The sequence below is a fragment of the Thunnus thynnus genome, chromosome 1 (genome assembly GCF_963924715.1).
Source record: "Thunnus thynnus chromosome 1, fThuThy2.1, whole genome shotgun sequence".
NCBI classification, from domain to species: Eukaryota; Metazoa; Chordata; class Actinopteri; order Scombriformes; family Scombridae; genus Thunnus; species Thunnus thynnus.
Window position 1 is genome coordinate 20653381 of NC_089517.1, and position 18672 is coordinate 20672052.

The window sequence follows — 18672 nt, forward strand, 5'->3', positions numbered from 1 at the left end:
GGGCTTCGTGGCTTTGGTTTGGTATTGTTCAGAAGAACAACCACGTCTCAAGTGTGTAATAGTAATAGTCTAAGTGTATCTCATAGCTAATGGTATCACTGATTTTCACTAAGTGAAGTTTTCATGGAGGAAGAGGTGGGCATGATGACGTTTTAAAGGAACAAGGGTAGATTTGTGTGCTATATAAAATACCTCTTGCTCAGTGATGCATGTTTGTCAAAAATATTTTGTAAGAGATGCTTTCATTGACAGTATAACAGTTGCTTAAAATAAAGGTTTAAAACGCTATAATGCAGATTAAAATTCGAACTGAATAATCTACTTATGGACTCATCTGCAGCTGTGACCAGTATGCCATGAGGGATATATTGGTTGACTGAGCTTTTGATGGGGCATAGATGAAGTTGTGAGGTCATATTGATTGTTGTAGAAGCCATTAATAAGGTGGGGAGAGTACAGGAGCTGTAATGGGTGTGCCAGAATGAATAACAAGCAGATGAATTTATACAAAATCTATTGCCAGATGAGCTTCATTTTCCACTTTTAGCATTTCGTCTTTTTTGTTTGTTTTATTTTGTTTGCTTTCTTTATTACCCTCCTCTTGGCTTCCTTTGAACTTAACTTCTGACAAATGGTTCCTTGTTAGTGTCATATGCTGCACAGATTGTTAAACCATATTTGGAAAATTTGGGCCATATAAATAAAGCTGACTGGACTCACTTGACTGATCATACGCTACTGTATGGTTAAAGAATTTCAAAGTAAAGACAATAAAACACTAAACCAATAATATGCTAATAAATAAGATACTGTAACTAGAATAATAAGGTGTGTGTGTGTGTGTGTGCGTGTGCATGTGCGTGTGCGTGTGTGTGAAATGAGAGCAGGAATAATGATTAAAGGAAATCTGAATGCTGGGGAAGGTCTATGAGTCATCCTGTGTCATGGGCCTGTGCTGCCCAGGAGGAAATAACAATCTAGTTTTGGTCTGTCCCCAAAATATTTAGAAAGACCTTAAAGGTACTATAATTTACACATAAAGGTCAGGATACTTGTTACTAGGCATACTACTCAGCCCATGAAAACATTGTATAATGTCCTTTGCGGCTTTGAAGGGAGCTTTCCAAAGTCTGTGAAAATACCCCTGATGTTGTCATCAGGTTATCTCAGTTTGGGCTTGGAGACAAAAAATTATAAGATACAAAACCCCACATTACAAACTGAGGGAGTTTGAAATAAATGAGAATTTACCAAGCAACCAAACAAACAAAGTTTGTGACTGTTTTGAGTCACCTGGAGGATACTTGACACCTTGAGACCAAGTCATGTTACTACTCAAAAGATTCCTGGTGAAGAATAATCCAGTGAACCTCACATTGCATTGCCTCAGGTTTCTGGGAAGCTAGTGGCTCATGTGCACCTCATGTGATGCATACCGTTTTGCCTTCGACATCATGGTTATGCTAACGAGAGGATTGCAAAAAAATTGCACTATGGCTACGCACAAATGTTCATGTGCTTTTCCTCATGACATAATTATTCTTCTAACTCACTGAGCACCACAGTACTGAGCAGCAAGCAGCACAGCAGAGTGGTAAAGCTCAATAAAATGTGTAAATGATGCTACTTTCTTTTTACGGTAAAACAACATAATAGTGAAAGTCAGTATGGCATAAGAAAACTGAAAGTATTAATTGCTGAATTCAAAACCCCCTTTAAATGTGGGCTCCTAAACTAATATTTATAAGACTCTTGAATGCCATTGTCTTCTTGACTATGTGAGTGTGACCTTAAATGAAATCAAGTACTTAGGCCTTAATCTTTGAAGCCAAGTGCACCTTTGCATTTGGTGTTTAATGCTGCTTATGCTAATTAGATATTTTCTCTTTTTCTTCACTAAGGCATTTTAACTTGCGGATGAGGAGGGATACAACTCTATTTTCTCCAGATGTGATCATCGAGGTATCAGGAGAGGAGTCACCCATTGATACATCACACATTTACAGTGGAGAAATCTTTGGTAAGTCCAGCTGTTTCAACACAGCATTCTGGGCGGAGGTGCAGTTCCCTAATCTAATTATTATGATTTTATTTTTTCACTTTAATTCAAAGTCTGCATCATCCCTTCCTACTTTATATCTCTTACATCATCTCCTGACTGACTCCAATATTCCAACTAAGAGACCATGTTTTCATCTATCGCTGTTTTAATGATTAAAGGATGGGTTCACAATTTTTCATGTCTGTCCTAAAACAAGTCATGTGCCCAATTGAACACTGACACATGTTTTTTATCTTGCTGTAATCATTCCTCCTGTTCATACTGACCATTAGGGAAATCCCTTCATAATGTGTTATTAAAAGTTCATTTGAAGCTAATATGAGGCTTCAGCTGTCCAAATGAGTCAAATTAAGTCGATATCTTTCAAGTTATAGTCTTTTTAGTACCAGATTCCCTCTTTTGGTACTATTCTTCTGCTGCAGCTGAACAGGAAAACACTGTCCACAAAGAGGGATTTTTTTTATACTAAAAAGACTGTAACTGTGGAATATATCTGCTTGATTTGACTAACTCAGACAACTGAAGCCTCATTTTAGCTTTAGGTCAACTTTTAAATATATATTTTTGCTCAAAATGAAGACTGTGGATTTTTTTCCCCATCACTTTCATTGTGAGTGCATTTGGAGGGGATCTCTAATGGTCAGTATTAACAGGAAGAATGATTAAAGCGAGCAAAACTTGTTTGAACGATCATGTACGCTCCTGACTGTTTTAAGACTGACTTGAAAAATTGTGAACCTATCTTTTTTAAAGTTCAGTTTTATTCTCACAAGAGCATTATAGAATATCGTGTGTGTATGTGTGCGTCACAGAAATTTGGAGGTTGTTTTTTTTGTTGGAGTATTTATCACATCACAACCCAAAACACACAGGGCTCACGTTTACCTTTCATTTAGCTCTACCTTCCGCTCGCAATTCGGTTCCCTTCCTGGACGTCTTCCTGCTGCCTGTCTCCAGCAGAGTTCAAATGAACAAGAGAAAAAACAAGGTTGTTTGTCCTGTTGTGATCAGTGTGAGAGTGTGTGAGAGAGGAACAGAGAAAATTATTTATACTCTTCTGTTCAGGATTTTGCCCTTTTAATAAATATCCTCAACTCAAAAATTTATCTTAGAAAGTTTTAGTTTTTACAATCACATTGTGGCACCGGCTCCTGACGACTATAGTGGTATCATCCTGCTATTTCATCAGGATTTTATCCATTTGGTCCGATAACATTTAGGAAGTCTAGAAGAGCCACACGATTCAATTATTTTATCCCCATTCAAGTTAGCAGAGGGCTAACTGGAAGTTAGTGGGCTTGGCCGGCAAGTTTCTGGGTGCGCTTTCAAACAGCCAGCGCAGGAATGTCCCTCCCAACATGAGATTTAAAAACTTTGTATACTGTGAAATACAGAGAGATTTATCTAGCCGTCAGAGGCCTAATCAGCGTTGTGTGAACTTGTTTGGCAAGGGCTTGAATATAAGGGACATTCATTCATATGTTAAAGCTCTGCACTGCAGGTTTAACCAGATTCCTAACCTCCATGCACGCTACACATCATACATTGCTGTAAAATGTTTGGTTGGTGAATCATGTCATGTAATTTCATGCAAAATCTTTTTTTGCTCAAGTTGAAATATTTTCAACTCCAGCAGACACTCTTTCACTTCAGTATGTGCCTCCTAGAGCTTCTGTCTGTCCTTTGCACCAACTCTAAAATTTGCTTTATGTTCAGTCTGAACACATCCTGACAGTTGTACTCATCACACATTTTTATCCCATTAAAATGCCACAAGTGGAGACAAAACACAAATATTACTGTACTGTGTTGTCAATGCAAACATTTACAGTGTTGTCAGACTCCATGCAAACATCGCCCTCTGTGACTATATGCTCATTAAAAAGATGATTTCTACCCTTAAACTGATCTAATATTTAGACCAGAGGCGTTTCTTTGTACTGTGTATCACAGTATTGGAGAATTTTACTATTAGTAATAGTTCATTTTTGACCGTAAGAAGAAAGAAAGGCAAGTTTGTTATGTTTTTTTTCTGCTTCTGCAAATCCTCTTCCTCTTTTGTGTTATAGGTGAAAAGGGCACACTGACTCATGGCTCTGTGGTTGATGGGCGATTTGAAGGCTTCATTAAGACCCACCAAGGAACATACTATGTTGAACCCTCAGAGAGATACCTTAAGAACAAGAATGTTCCCTTCCACTCCGTCATCTATCATGAGGATGACATCCGTAAGTATCTGCCAGTGCACTTGCTTTACTATTTCTTAAAGATTTTAAAACACTCTAGTGATATTGCAAAACACGTTTCTTTTGCAATTTGAGGAATAGAATTGTGATGTATTGGTGTGGCAAGCGTTGTTGAGTAAGAGGCTGATGGTTTAGATGTTCACAGACTCATCTGGCAGGCTTTGAGAAATGGTTATGTTTGACAGACATTTGGCTCTGGGTCCTGGATCCTGGGCCACAGACAAGGTGATACTGGAAGCAGGATTGGAGTACCACACAGCATCGTCATGGCCTATCACCACTGATAAGCTAAGAGTATAACCGAGAGTTTCTCGGTCAGGCACATGTTTGAAAATAATTTGTAGATTACAGACAGGCAAGGTGTGGTTGCAGGCAAACTCAATGAACCAAACACTGCGTGAGTGAAATCACAATATAGTGACTTAACCCAAAGAACTGCATTCAGCAAACAAGCAGGGAGTCTGATATGAGCCCCACCCTGGCTCTGCGCTGACTGATATTTACAGCAAGGCACTCTGTCCTGCTGAATACTTCTCTGGAACACACAAACACACAGGCGTATACAGAGACCGGGGGAGATTGTTTTGAACTGCTGATGGAAATCTTTGCATATTCATTTGAAACTGACTTGCAGATTGCATTCAGATGAAAGCACTATTTTTGGGCTCCCACAAGAGTTTTTTGATATGGTGAAGTCATCCGTCCACAGCAGGGGAGTAATTCTGTCAGCAGTGATAAAGAAGTTGGTTTGAGCGTTGGAACAAAAGGTCACAGGTTAAAGTAAAGAAAAGTGAAACCTTTATGGAAGAATTTCTGACTTCTTGCAATCTCCAAGGAACTTATTATTTAGATTTGTTTATCACTCAGTCCACTAGATAAAGGAAAAGTTTGTTTTCAACCACCTGTGTTATATTTTCTTAGTTTTGGCCTTCATTTTCATTCTGTTCTCTTCCCAAGACTTCGTAAAACCTTGTTTTAGTGTGAGCTGTATTAGTGAGTCTTTGCTCAGAATAAAATTATATTTAAAGATTTAACTCATTATTTGTCTGCCATTAGTGATGTCTCCGACCAACTGGGAAATCTTGTTTTTTTTTAGAAGTCTCCTGCTGGCTTGTGGTGCTAGTATCAGTGGAGAAGAGGATAATGGTTATAAAACACAGATTCCTCATTTCTGACTTCTGATTGCAAGGGTCTTTTGATTAGCAGATGAATGAGACGGCATTCACTATGCTGACAAAGAGGGCACACATTGTCAGAGGTTGAATGCGTTGTTTCAGTGTGTGTCCAGTCAGTTTAGTGACCAGCACAGGACTGAATGATGGTTTCCTGACATTCAGACTGATGTCTTGCACCGATATTATTGGGATCATGAGTTTTGCAAATACAGGCTGCTTGGAAGCAATTTGATTGAAACAAACGTTATCAGAACACACTGATTTACAAGCCCAGCTAAAAATATATATTCCATTCTAAAATCATGTTATTATTATTGTTGTTATTTGAAGCCAATTGCGATTGTCAGGGCTTTTAAATTAGATAAAACACCAGCACACTGTCTACATTGTACAGTAAATAAGTAACGTTTGGCCACAGATCCTTATCATGTTTATAAGAACATAATACAACATGGCAGTTGGGTTTGCTCTTTGCTGTCACTATGAGGTACTGTAGCCATTGACTTTATAACTTTATAGCAGCCAGTTGCATCAGCTGCTTGGCTAAAATAATGCCTTGCATAATGTTCTTTTTAAACTTTTGATATGGGACATTTTCATATTAAAGTAAACATGATATATTCAACATTGTCAGTCTGTTTGTTAATGTCTTCTTAGCTAAAATGGCCTATTTGGTGATGCTTTTAATCATACATTATTTCATGTATGATGTAGATCCATGTATTGTTTCTGAAAGGGAATAATGCAGTCACTTTCTACACAGTGTGCAGCCTAGGAATGGATGGAAAAGGGGTTGTGAGAATACTGTGAGAATTCCCTGAGTCGTCCATCACCATGACGTGACTTGTTTCGTGATCTGAGCTGGTTAACCATTCACATTGCACACAGAGTTTGCTGGAGGGCTCATCCCATTTGCCCTTTTAAATTCTATGCAGCGGATTGTGAGGATTAATGCGCCGTGTGTCAGCTTGGAAAGAACTTTGTTACACAGAAGTTGTAAATTGGGTTGATCAGAGAACCACTTTTTTCTCAGTTAGTAGAGACAGATCACGAGTAAGACCTTTATTCTACTTAGATTGAAAGCTGAAAGAAAGATATAAAGGAAAGAGAAAGAGAAGCAAACTGATTTGTTGGTGAGAATTTTTTGAGAGAAAAGCCCTGTCGCTTAAGCTTTTTATTTAACGCAGCTACTCTTCCACCCTAATTCACCTAACCCAGCCGACCACACATGTTTCTAAAGAGATCCGTAATGCAGTGTAAGCTCTCTCCAATCATTCCCTTGTTTCCTCCCTATCTGACAGATTATCCTCATAAGTATGGCTCAGAAGGCGGCTGTGCTGACCACTCGGTGTTTGAGAGGATGAGGAAGTACCAGTCATCTGCAGTAGAAGAGCCAGTCAAAGTAAGTGCCAACATCACAACAACGCCCTTCCCCCTCCCTCTGCCCATAATTAAAAACACAGATGGACAAGGCTCACGAGATTAAATAGATTCTGTCTCATGTCTAACCTACCTTACACTACCAGTAAGAGCATGTGTGCATATATATATATATATATATATATATATATATATATATATATATATATATATATGTACAGTATATACAGCATAGGTGTACATGCTTTAATCAAGCATCTGATTGTTGGTAATGTTAGAGCCACACTTAACCTTTTTAAATACTGCAATGTTATTTTTATTTTGTTTTGATGTGTGAAAACACTAAACCCTACCCTTTCTGTGCACTGTCTTCAGGGCAGTTCTTTTCCCACTATTTCCCCACACTGTTAGAGTTTTCAAAATAGGAAGGAACCATCAGAGGATGTCTGCTTTTTTAGAAGAATAGATTTGGCCGGGGACAGCGTTAACTCTCTACCTTATTCTTGTTAATTTTAGACTACTTTGTCTCCCCCACTTTATCTTCTTCCTGCTTCATCCTGATGTTTGTTTTTGTACAGGGTGTAAACAGTGTGTTGGAAGAGGAGAGCTCCCATGGTCCTGTCATTTTGAGGAAGAAGAGGGCAGTGGGGAAAGAGAAAAATACCTGCCAGCTCTTCATTCAGACTGATCACCTCTTCCTCAAATACTATGGCACAAAAGAGGCTGTCATTGCCCAGGTACGTAGCCATACATATACTATGTACTGTATGTAAACATGACTGAAGTCTGGAGGCTCTTTTGCTAGCACCTAAAAAAAACTCTTTCATATATTTGCTTTTCTGCTTAATCATTCATTCACTTACTCACATCTACTGTGTTTTGGACAATAACTTAAAATCTGATCAGCAGAAGTGACTCAATGCTAAAGTCATCAGTTTTTTCCTCCAGAAATGAAATGTGAAGAAAGCTTGCTGTCCTCTTTGCAGTACAAACTACCTGTCATGATATGTGTTTTATTTCCACCTTTGCATTTGCATTTCAGCTTTTTATTGATAGCGACAATAGATAGTCAGGGAAAGCGTGATGAGATGCTAAAAAGGTTACAGTTTCAGTTACTTTATATGTTGAGCATCTAAACCACTCAGCCACCGAGACGCTTCATATTTGCATGACTACTAATCTAAACTATCGCTTTCTCTGCAGATCTCCAGCCATGTAAAGGCCATCGACTCTGTTTACCAGGCCACAGACTTCATGGGCATCCGAAATATCAGCTTCATGGTTAAAAGGATCAGGGTAAGTTGGATCTCAACTCTTTGTAGAGTTAAACCTCAGGTGAATGCCTGCTGCCATCTTGAGCATGGAAATGCGGGCTGTGCTGCAGAATCAGTTTCTAAAACACCTGGCCTGAAAGAGAGATGAATGAAGAAGTCTATTGACCTTGTCGTTCAGGGAGTGAATATTTGTAAGGACCTTTTCGTTTCACTCTCAGTGTACAGGTCTGTCCCCTTTCTCACTTCTCTCCTGTAATTGTTCAATTCTCCTTTTTTTTTCAGATAAACAGTACCGAGGACGAGAAGGACAAGAGCAATCCTTTTCGATTTGCCAACATCGGAGTGGAGAAGTTTTTGGAGCTTAACTCTGAACAGAACCATGATGACTACTGCCTGGCCTACGTATTCACTGACAGAGACTTTGATGATGGCGTTCTGGGCTTGGCTTGGGTTGGGGCTCCCTCAGGTTGGTACACAACAGAAACACACAACCCTGGAGCTGGTAGTACCTCTCTGACTTTGTTATGAGATCACTTTGGTTTGAGATCACATATCTCAGCATCAGTGGTAGAACTGTAGTGGTGAGCAGAATAAGCAGAGGCTTGACTGCTGGTTTGATCACTCTTCCCCTGTTATCGTGGTGCGAATCTTCCTTGAAATAATGAACTAATCTCAGATAGGACTGTGTATCCATTAACCCCAGCAGAACCTGATGAACCTAATCTCAGTCATTGTTTTACCACCTCACTGACTGCCCCACCACACTCTCTCTCTCTCTCTCTCTCTCACACACGCTCACACTCTGACACACACACACACGCCTTAGTAAAAGTAACTGAAAGGACAACTAGTTGAATGCATTAAGTTGTTAGGTTATGTCCTGTCAGCATTCTGTGTCTTGATTTCTTCTCTTTGTCTGTATGTTCTAGTGAGAGTTTAGATTTATCTCAGAGTGAACAAGTTAAATTGGTTTCAGTTTGGTTTTTTTGTATGTACCAAAAGCATTCAGCTAATTAATATTTAGCATTATCCAATTATTAAACTAAATATAAAATTGCCTTCCAGAGGAGTTGCATAGCAAGATAAACATTATGGTCAGCTTGGTCATGGAACAATCAAGAAATAATTTAATTGTCACACTGATTAGATCTCATTGATGTTTGAAAAATGTGTTTATCTCCTAATCTGAAGCAAATTTTAAATGTGGCATGGAGGAAATTGATTTTGGTGAAATATGTGTCATGTCCTGACAAATATATTTATAGGCATTATGCGCTCTTCCATGGAGTTAAACCTCTTCTGATCTTCTTATCAGCATATTTCTGAAAATAGGTTGCAGTGATGTATGACTACATAAACATGTAATAGCTTTTATATGGTAGTATATGCCAGTGGGAATGCCTTTATAAGTCCCCTGCTATCCAGATTCATAATGATTCATAATGTGTTCCCACAGAAATCTTTAATAAACAGGTTTTTCCCTCACAGGCACATGTATGAATAATGGTTATGGGGGGTACTCCTTCCTATTCCTTTGATTAAGTTCAGACACCACCATCTCAACATGAAGACTACAGCAACAAACTCAGACAATCAATACAGGCAAATTAGGAATGCTGTAAGCAGAAAGAATCGATTCAGGATGAGAGATGGGTTGCAGTGAGCTGCGGGGTGAATGCTTTCACAAAGGGAGTCCAGAACAAAAGGCAATCAGGGATTCTGGTCTAGCACAACTAATGAGTGTCTTTTTGGATGTGACCAGTTGTTGTCAAGATACAAGTGGATTCAGTGAAAGACCTACACACACACACACGCAAGCAGTACACAAACATATAATGTGCAGTCATGTACATATACACTTAGACATAATGGACACATTGTTTATTGCTCTGAGTGCTTCGGTTACTCAGATGTTTCTGTGCAGCTAGAAGCTGCCTCTGATGTTGCCTCCTAATGACTGACTTTATGGATTATGGGAAAAGCAGCAGCACTGCAGGCATGCTTAATGTTGACTGTGATTGCAAATGCTTTCCAGGGTTTAGCGTTTTTTTTTGCTTTTTTGCCTTGATCTTGACCTTGAAGTGACCGTGTTTTGGTATTTTTATTTTGAATAATTCAAAGTACAGACAAAGGGATTGATGTGCAGCAAAGGTCTGCATGCTTCAGCCCTTTGAGCAGAGCTGTGCAGATAATTTATTACATACTTGTGCTTTTTGAGATCATACATGTGTATATGTACAAAACTAACTTAATAGTAGTGTCCTTCCCTTGTATATCCTCATGAAAAGTTATGACTGTGCTTTGCGTTTAGTACTGGCATGTCTATGCTGCCCTCTGCTGGACAACACTGAAACACAATTTGAATTTGGCACATACAACTCATATCACAATGAAAAAAAAAATTCAGTATTAAAGTCAAAAAGCAAATACTTTCAACACGTTTTTCGTTTAATTTTTACACAGTCAGTGCACACATAAAAAGGATGTACACAATGTGTTTTGTATTGCACTTTTTTTTTTTTTATTTTTATTTAGACATGTTAAATCTTCCATATTACAACTAATTGATGGATCGGTGCAGTTTCACAGATATTCATGGTTCCCAGACAATGAATCCTACTGACTTTGGTGATTACTTGACTTTTCCTTTAGAGCCACTAAAAGGTATAAAAATATCTTAAAAATATCTATTGGGTAGATTGACATGAAATTTTGCACAGACATTCATAGCCCCCCTGATCTTTTATCTAGCACCATTATACTGTATGTGTATAATGCTTTGGTTCTGACCAAAAAAACTGATGACATTCTCATCAGAATGAGCTGTACCTTGTGTCAAGTCCTAATTAGCAAAAGTTAGCATGCCAATACTCTAAACTAAGATGATAAACATAGTTGACATTATACCTGCTAAACATCAACATGCTAGCATTATCACTGTGAGCATGTTAGCATGCTGATTTATCTCAAAGCACCACCGTGTCTAAATTCTCTATAGCATCAAAGACACTAATAGTGCGGAACCTGACATTACTTATTGTACACCCTTGCAAAAGATCTCTGTTCTTGTGTATACAGACCAATATGTTTTTAGTTTTACGGTAAAACTGACACTTACTCATGCATCAGTCAATTTGGTATGCAAGACTAACTTGCTCTATCTGTTACTGTAGTTTATGGTTCAGTGATTTTTCTCTTTGAGTGCAGATGTGCATAAGTAGTTTTTTATCTGTGAACTGTGGAGCAGTGACCCTGGTGCAGCTGAGCTGTCCCCGCTACCAGCACCAGCTGGCTACTCTCCCGTGTGTGTGTCTGTGTGTGTGTGCATGCATGTGTGGGCATGTGTGCACACTCATGTTTGTGTTTAACCTGCTAGGGTAACTGACTGCAGGGTTCATATGATCACTTTAACTCTTAAAGGGATAGTTTGCATTTTTTGAAGTGGGGTCGTATGAGGTACTTTTTCATAGTCAGTGTATTACCTACTGTAGATGGCGGTCCACACCCATCATTTTTGAGAAGCAGGCAGGAGTAATGGCATGAAAGCTAAGTTATGTACTGCTATGGATGGGCGCAGCAGCAAAACGTATTTTAGCCACCTAAAAAAAAAAAAAGGCCTACCTAAAAACATCAATATCAGTTTAAGTTTATGCTATATTTAGAATATTTTCACTGCTTTGCCTTGCCATCAGACAGCCCTTTCCTCTGGCACTACATTTTATCAACTGTAGAACTTCAATATTCCTACACATGCTGTGCACTGTAAAACACCACAGATCAGATGTTTGGGTCAGAGAGTGCTGTTGTGGCATAATACAGTGCGCAGCATGTGTAGGAATGCAGAAGTGCCAGAGCAAAGGGCAGTCTGACGGCAAGGCAAAGCGGTGAAAATATTCTAAATATAGACTGATATAAACTGATGGATATATATATTTTTTTGTTTTAGGTGGGACTTTTTTTAGGTAGCTAAAATATGTTTTGCTTCTGCCCTCGTCCACAGCAGTACATTGCTTAGCTTCTGTGCCAATACTTCTGCCTGCTTTTCCAAACTAAGGGGCACACCGCCATTTACTGTAGGTAATACATTGTGGATAAGTACCTCATACAACCCCACTACAAAAAAGGTGAACTATCTCTTTAACAGCTTGCACCATAGAAACAAACATGCTTTTGGTTGAGGCTCGTTTCTTTCACTTCAGTCTGCAAAGGTGTTTAAAATACCAGTTGTTAAAAAATACAAATCAAATTCTCTGTGAAATGTTAAGTATTTAAATAGTAGGGTAATCAAAGCCTCTAAAACTTTTTTTTACACTCTGGCAACAGGAAGCTCTGGGGGCATCTGCGAGAAGAACAAGATGTACTCTGATGGGAAGAGGAAGTCTTTGAACACTGGTATCATTACTGTGCAGAACTACGCCTCCCATGTCCCTCCCAAGGTGTCACACATCACCTTTGCTCATGAGGTTGGGCACAACTTTGGTTCCCCTGTAAGTACAATGATGTGAAACCCTGACCTTTGCTGTTTGAATCCATGTGAAGTTTTTTTCTTACCAAGCTGTGCAACATATAATATGCAGCTCTCTCAAGTCTCTCTGCCCTCTCTTCTTTACTTGTCTACTGTTTTGCAGCATGACTCTGGGATCGAATGCACCCCTGGAGAGTCTAAGCTTCAGGACAAAAAGGAGAAGGGCAACTACATCATGTACTCCAGAGCCACATCAGGAGACAAGCTCAACAATAACAAGTTTTCCATCTGCAGCATCCGCAATATAAGCGCTGTTCTGCTGAAGAAGAGGGACGACTGTTTTGTTGGTAAATTCTCTTATATGAAAATATCTGTTCCCCGCTTATGTTTGACAGTATGCGAGGGAGCGAGTCGGTCTTCATTTTGTTGTGTCTGTGTGTACAGAGTCTGGCCAGCCTATCTGTGGTAATGGACTAGTGGAAGGTCAAGAACAATGTGACTGTGGCTACGTCGATCAGTGTACAGACGACTGCTGCTATAACGCCAATGAAGAGGAGGGCAAAAAGTGCAAACTCAAACCTGGCAAAACATGCAGGTTAGATGTGATTTTTGTGTCTTTGTGCACTACTTTGTGAGTACAAAACATTGCTGTTAATAGCATAGCATTTGTTTGATTTTTGACTGCGTGTTTGTAATTCCCTTTCCACAGTCCTAGCCAAGGCCCCTGTTGCACAAAAGAGTGTACTTACAAGGGCAAAACTGACAACTGCAGGCTGGAATCTGAATGTGCCCAACAGGGCAGCTGCAATGGAAATTCTCCTCTGTGTCCTGCCTCTGCACCAAAGGAAAATTTCACATCTTGCAATGAAGAAACACAAGTCTGCCTCAATGGGGTATGTTAGCATTAGTTGTCCTACTGCTGTTTTGTGTCTGGTATGCACAGATTTTGAGCTTGTTTGTACTTTCAGTAAAGAAATTGTAAAAAATAATTTTCTTCTACCCGCTTGTATGGACCAGGTGTGCTCTGGTTCCATATGTGAGAAGTATAAGTTAGAGGTTTGCACCTGTGCCAGCCAAGACGGCAAGGATGAGGCAGCTGAACTGTGCCACGTGTGCTGCATGGAGAAAAGTGAGTGACAGGCTCCAAGACTGAATTAAAATACACCTTGCCAGTAGTAATATTAAGCCAGAATTATCTGATGCATGACATCAGTGACTGATAGTTATGTGTATGAGTTCAAACATCTTCAGGATAAGAACCGACGTATTGTCAGTATCTCGGAGGTCACTCCCTCTCGTTCTGCCCACAGTGAAACCCCACACCTGCAGCAGCACAGGCTCAGCGAAATGGGAGAAATTCTTCAACAAGACGGTCACAACGCTGCAGCCTGGCTCACCCTGCAATGACTTTAAGGGCTACTGTGACGTGTTCATGAGGTGTCGTTTGGTGGACGCAGATGGGCCTCTGGCAAGGCTAAAGAAAGCCATCTTCAATGCAGAACTCTATGCGAACATTGCAGAGTGGATAGTGGTGAGTATCCCAGTTCAGGAAATGCAGGAACACTGAAGATTGGTCAACACAATTACACATACATGTAGAAACTATTTCTGCTGTGTTTCTCACCTGTTTTTTTGATATCTTTTGATTTATCCTCTGTTATCCAGGGTCACTGGTGGGCAGTGCTGTTGATGGGCATTGCTCTTATTATGCTAATGGCTGGTTTCATCAAGATCTGCAGTGTCCACACCCCCAGCAGCAACCCCAAACTGCCCCCACCAAAGCCACTGCCAGGTACAGTACATAATATATTTATATTAACATGTATGTACACTTACGCCCACAGTATATACTGTAGGTAGTTGAGTTCAGTTTAAGGAGAGACATGTAAGTGTGCATGTTGATAGACTTTGTTGTACAATACTTGGACCAACATGAATTCTCTTTTAAGTATGAGTTGTGGATTTTGAGATAACTTGTACAGTTTGCAGCATCATTTGATGGCAGATGAACCAGATCATTAGTATACTGCATTGGAAATAATGAGGCAGGTTTTCAGTGTTTGATCCTACATGTGATTACTGTGTTTTCTGCTGTCAGCACCTTTCTGATGGTATAAAAAATTAGTAACGCTGGTTTAAGGAGTGGCGCAAGTTTCTAGTGTTCATTGGGCCTCATGCATGAATTTTTAAAATTTTTCTCTTATATTTGTTCTCGCACAAAGCAATAAGAGGAAAATAAGAAAATCCTACGTGGAATTCAACAAACTCTCTTAACTGCCTGAACTTGTCGTAAATTGCTCATGAGGAGGTGCGTGTTCATGAGATGTAATCATTAGATAATCTACGCCCCTAAAATTGCCATTTAGAGCTCCATGTTCCCCTCTGTTTGTGGGTGAGTTTCATTCACAAAAAGTTCCAAAGAGTAAAAACACCACACAGCTTCAAGTCCTGCTTTCAGAAATCAGTAGACAAACACATAACAAATTTAGGAGTGTCAGTAGGAGACTAGAAACAATTAGAAAATATGAATCCAGCTAATGTGTCTTCAGAACAGCTCTGCGCTGTGACAGAAATAAAGAAGGAATGATTTGACATGAAGTTAGATGCTAAAAACATCTCCGTGATGGGAGGTGGTCATGTGTCACAAAGTCACAAAGATATTAGAGGACAATAATATAGCCTACAGTAGGTGATGTTACACTGTCAGCTGCAACACAAGATGATACTGGACAGAGACCTGCAGAGAGACACAGAGGCAGCTGTTGGAGTGATAGAAGTTTCTTTCATTTTTGTTAATTTCGGTATCATATTTAAACTCCAAATTAATTCAGATTAGGGAATTATAATTGTTAGTCAAAAAAATGTTTCTCCCCTGTGAAGAAAGGCGGAGATTATCTATTCATGACACGTACGACAGGTGTGGACCACTCGTTAATTTTGTTCATGCCTAAGAGAAAAAAATGTTCTTAAATCACTCGTATGTGCATTTTAAGAATGAATCTGAGATTCTTACATTTTTTTTACCCTTATTGATGTGTTTGTGTATTGTAGGTACACTGAAAAGAAGACGACAGCAGCAGCAGCAGCAGGCATACGCACAGTCACAGGGCCAGCACCACCACCGTCAGCAAAGAGAGAACTATCAAATGGGACAGATGAGACGCTGAGACACTGGTCTGCTCTTTGCCTCGGTTCCTCTTAGTGCCTACAATGGGAGCACTTAACTCCAAAGAGTTACCTTTACCACATATTGCAAAATTCAAAGAACTTGCAACTGAAATGATTTCACTGGACAAAGCCTGATGTGTTTTGGGCCTAACAAACTCACTCAGCACCTCTGCTCTGAGAGCCAGATGAGCAGTGGTTCACACAGCTTTTATAGAAAATAAATAACTTTTTCAAGGAGGGACGGAAGGAGAAATTCACTGATCTTTGTTATGTGGTCTTAATCTTTATTTTTCTTTGAATGCTTTTTTTTACCAGAGTGGAAGAGATAGAAGCAGGTGTGTCTTAGATTTGCCTTCCTCTGTCCTCCCATCTATACTTCCTTTTTTCTTACTCGTTCTTCCTCTCTGAGGTGCTGCCATCATCAGCACAGCAGGAGGACTGCAAGTTTTGCTGCCAATTGAAAACAACATCATATTGGAAGATTTTTTTTTTTTTTGCCAATGTAATTAGATTGTTTTTAAATCAAAGCTCCATCAAACACTGAAGCTTTCATTTCTAAAGCAGACACATTCCTTCAGCGTGATTGTACAGGTGATTGTTGCAGTAGTTTTTGTTTTCTGTGTTTCAAATGAAATTAATTTTCTATACGATGAAGATTATTTACTGTTTTAATTCACTTTTCTCAGGATTAATAAAAAGATGGCTGCTTGTGCATTTCAGGGTAAAGTCCCTCCTGGCTGGTGCCTGTATAGAAGGGTTCACATTAGCTGCCGTTGTGGGATGTAGAGGACAGGTTGTATGAAAAGAATGTAGATGAATGAGCTGAACAAGATTATTGTGTCATCTGTTAACAGATGGAGCGTTGTGGGGGAGAGATTGATTATCTGGATGTGTATAGTTCTTGCAGCAGCATTTACATAAAGGTATAGTCTGGGGCTGAGAGAATAGCTTTTTATCAACCTGATTGTATCACACTTTTATTCTGTTTCCCCCGACTTGTTGCTTTGGCACTGACTTGTGACACCATTTGCAAGACGACCACTTCAAGCGTGTCTTTTCATTCAGATTTTCATTCCAGCACAATTGTCCTTTTCACATTCTCACTTGTTTTGTTCTGTCCCGTCTTGAAATTCAGACACTTGCAGTCATTGAAGAAATGACAAAATCTGTTCAAAACCACTCAAAAGCAGTTTGGAGGAATCCTCTCGATGAAAAACGTGGTTGCTTGTGGATTTAGCTTTCATTGATTTTACTTGCAGTTCAGATTATTTGTATATGCAGAGGAATCGATTGAGGAGAACTAGAGATTTTAATTTTATTGTTGCTTGTTGCTGTTAACTGAAATTTACCAGAGCCAGCCGTCACTTTGTGTCAGCCATCCATCATCACTGTTCTGTCCTTTCTTCTCCTACTGATGGGAGTTTTCTCAAGGAACATTTCTTACCTATGTTACACCTTATTGATTTTCTGTTATTGCATTAAAAATGTGCCTACTCAGAGCAGTGTGACTGAAGTTGATGGACTATTGTCAGTGATCTTTACAGTGGCTGAACCCACACACGAGATGGAAGCTTAACCAAGCACTATTATCAGTGTGGACTGCTGACATTCAAAGAAAAAGCAAAATTATCTGGTTTAGGGCTTGTAGGGCAATTTGTTTTAGATGTTTGAAAGATTATAATTAGTATTTACGTTTTATAACATATTATTGCCCAGCCCTAATTTGGTCTAACTTGAGTTGTCTCCAGACAGAAGAAATTTAGGTCAACTTCACTGATGAGAGTGCAGAATACTCCTAGTTGAGTTACTGGCAACATATAGAAATATATATATACATATATATATATATATATGTATATTTTCTTAAAATCATTTCAGGAGGGAACAACTCCTGAGAGGGAGCAGACTGATTATTTTTTTCTTACCCTTGCAAAAGAGCTTTATCAAGCACAGCTGCAGCTCAGCATTGTTTTCTGTGCAAGGTGTGAGGATGTCTTGTTATTGATCAAATAGATTCTATGCAGAGTTTCACAGAGCTCAACGGTGAACAAGCCTCTTCACAGAGAAATGCCTTTATTGTTTTCTTCTTAATGGGTACAGGAAAAATTCTATTGTGTAATTCCTACCCGAGTTTCCGAATGGATAAAAATGTGTAATCCTCTGTTGCTGATTTTGTTTCGTCTTTCCGGTGCTACGAGTAGTGCTTTGTCTTGGGTCGCAGCTTAAACTATATTTTTCATGAATTATGGCAACTTTTAAAGCTTTTCTGTGTGTGTGTGTGTGTGTGTGTGTGTGTGTGTGTGTGCGTGTGAGAGAGAGAGAGAGCGCCGCTTTACTGAATCATCCTTATTATTTTTGTTGTTGATATGGTATGATATAGACAATACTGGGTGTTAGGGGTTAATTCTCTGGGAAATTTATTGTCTCTTTCACGTGTCACTATATGATGTTGAGAAAATGTGCACTGAATTGTAAGTGGTGTAAACAGAGACTCCAAAATGGTATAGATCCAGTACTACTGTCTGATTTTAATGTCTCCTGTGTTTTATACTGTGTCTTCACTGGTCTTATGTTTTTGTTTACTGTTCTGTTCTGATTCCCATTCTGCTTCCTTTGGACATTTTACATAATTTGCAATGGTATTGTACAAAAATATAATTTCTTTTGAACTACTTGAAATGCATTAATAAACCAGAATTGATCAAGCGTTTGTTTTCACTGTTAATGACTGTTCAACAGTTAAGCCAAGTTATTTTTTCAATAGACGTTTGGTATTCAGGATAGTGATGACTCACCTGGTTCAGTAGGACAGGATTGACATCAGCGAGTGTTAAACTTTCCAGCCTCACCGTCAGCTCTCTGTGATTAAATCTGCGTTGGCGTTTACAGCCTTCCATTTGAA

The 18672-nt window shown here is 39.2% G+C and overlaps 1 protein-coding gene across 1 annotated transcript in view; it reads left to right on the forward strand.

Moving 5' to 3' along the window:
- adam10a (ADAM metallopeptidase domain 10a) overlaps positions 1 to 18476 on the forward strand; it is a 28255-nt gene extending 9779 nt beyond the window's left edge. The window contains exons 3-16 of the mRNA XM_067589732.1: positions 1902 to 2020; positions 4132 to 4290; positions 6785 to 6885; positions 7442 to 7600; positions 8067 to 8159; positions 8420 to 8603; positions 12461 to 12624; positions 12766 to 12949; positions 13047 to 13197; positions 13312 to 13495; positions 13620 to 13731; positions 13913 to 14133; positions 14268 to 14394; positions 15654 to 18476. Of these exons, the coding sequence (XP_067445833.1) occupies positions 1902 to 2020; positions 4132 to 4290; positions 6785 to 6885; positions 7442 to 7600; positions 8067 to 8159; positions 8420 to 8603; positions 12461 to 12624; positions 12766 to 12949; positions 13047 to 13197; positions 13312 to 13495; positions 13620 to 13731; positions 13913 to 14133; positions 14268 to 14394; positions 15654 to 15769 (2074 nt within the window). The 3' untranslated portion in view covers positions 15770 to 18476. The remainder of the gene's footprint in view (positions 1 to 1901; positions 2021 to 4131; positions 4291 to 6784; positions 6886 to 7441; positions 7601 to 8066; positions 8160 to 8419; positions 8604 to 12460; positions 12625 to 12765; positions 12950 to 13046; positions 13198 to 13311; positions 13496 to 13619; positions 13732 to 13912; positions 14134 to 14267; positions 14395 to 15653) is intronic.
- Positions 18477 to 18672: the final 196 nt, after the last annotated feature.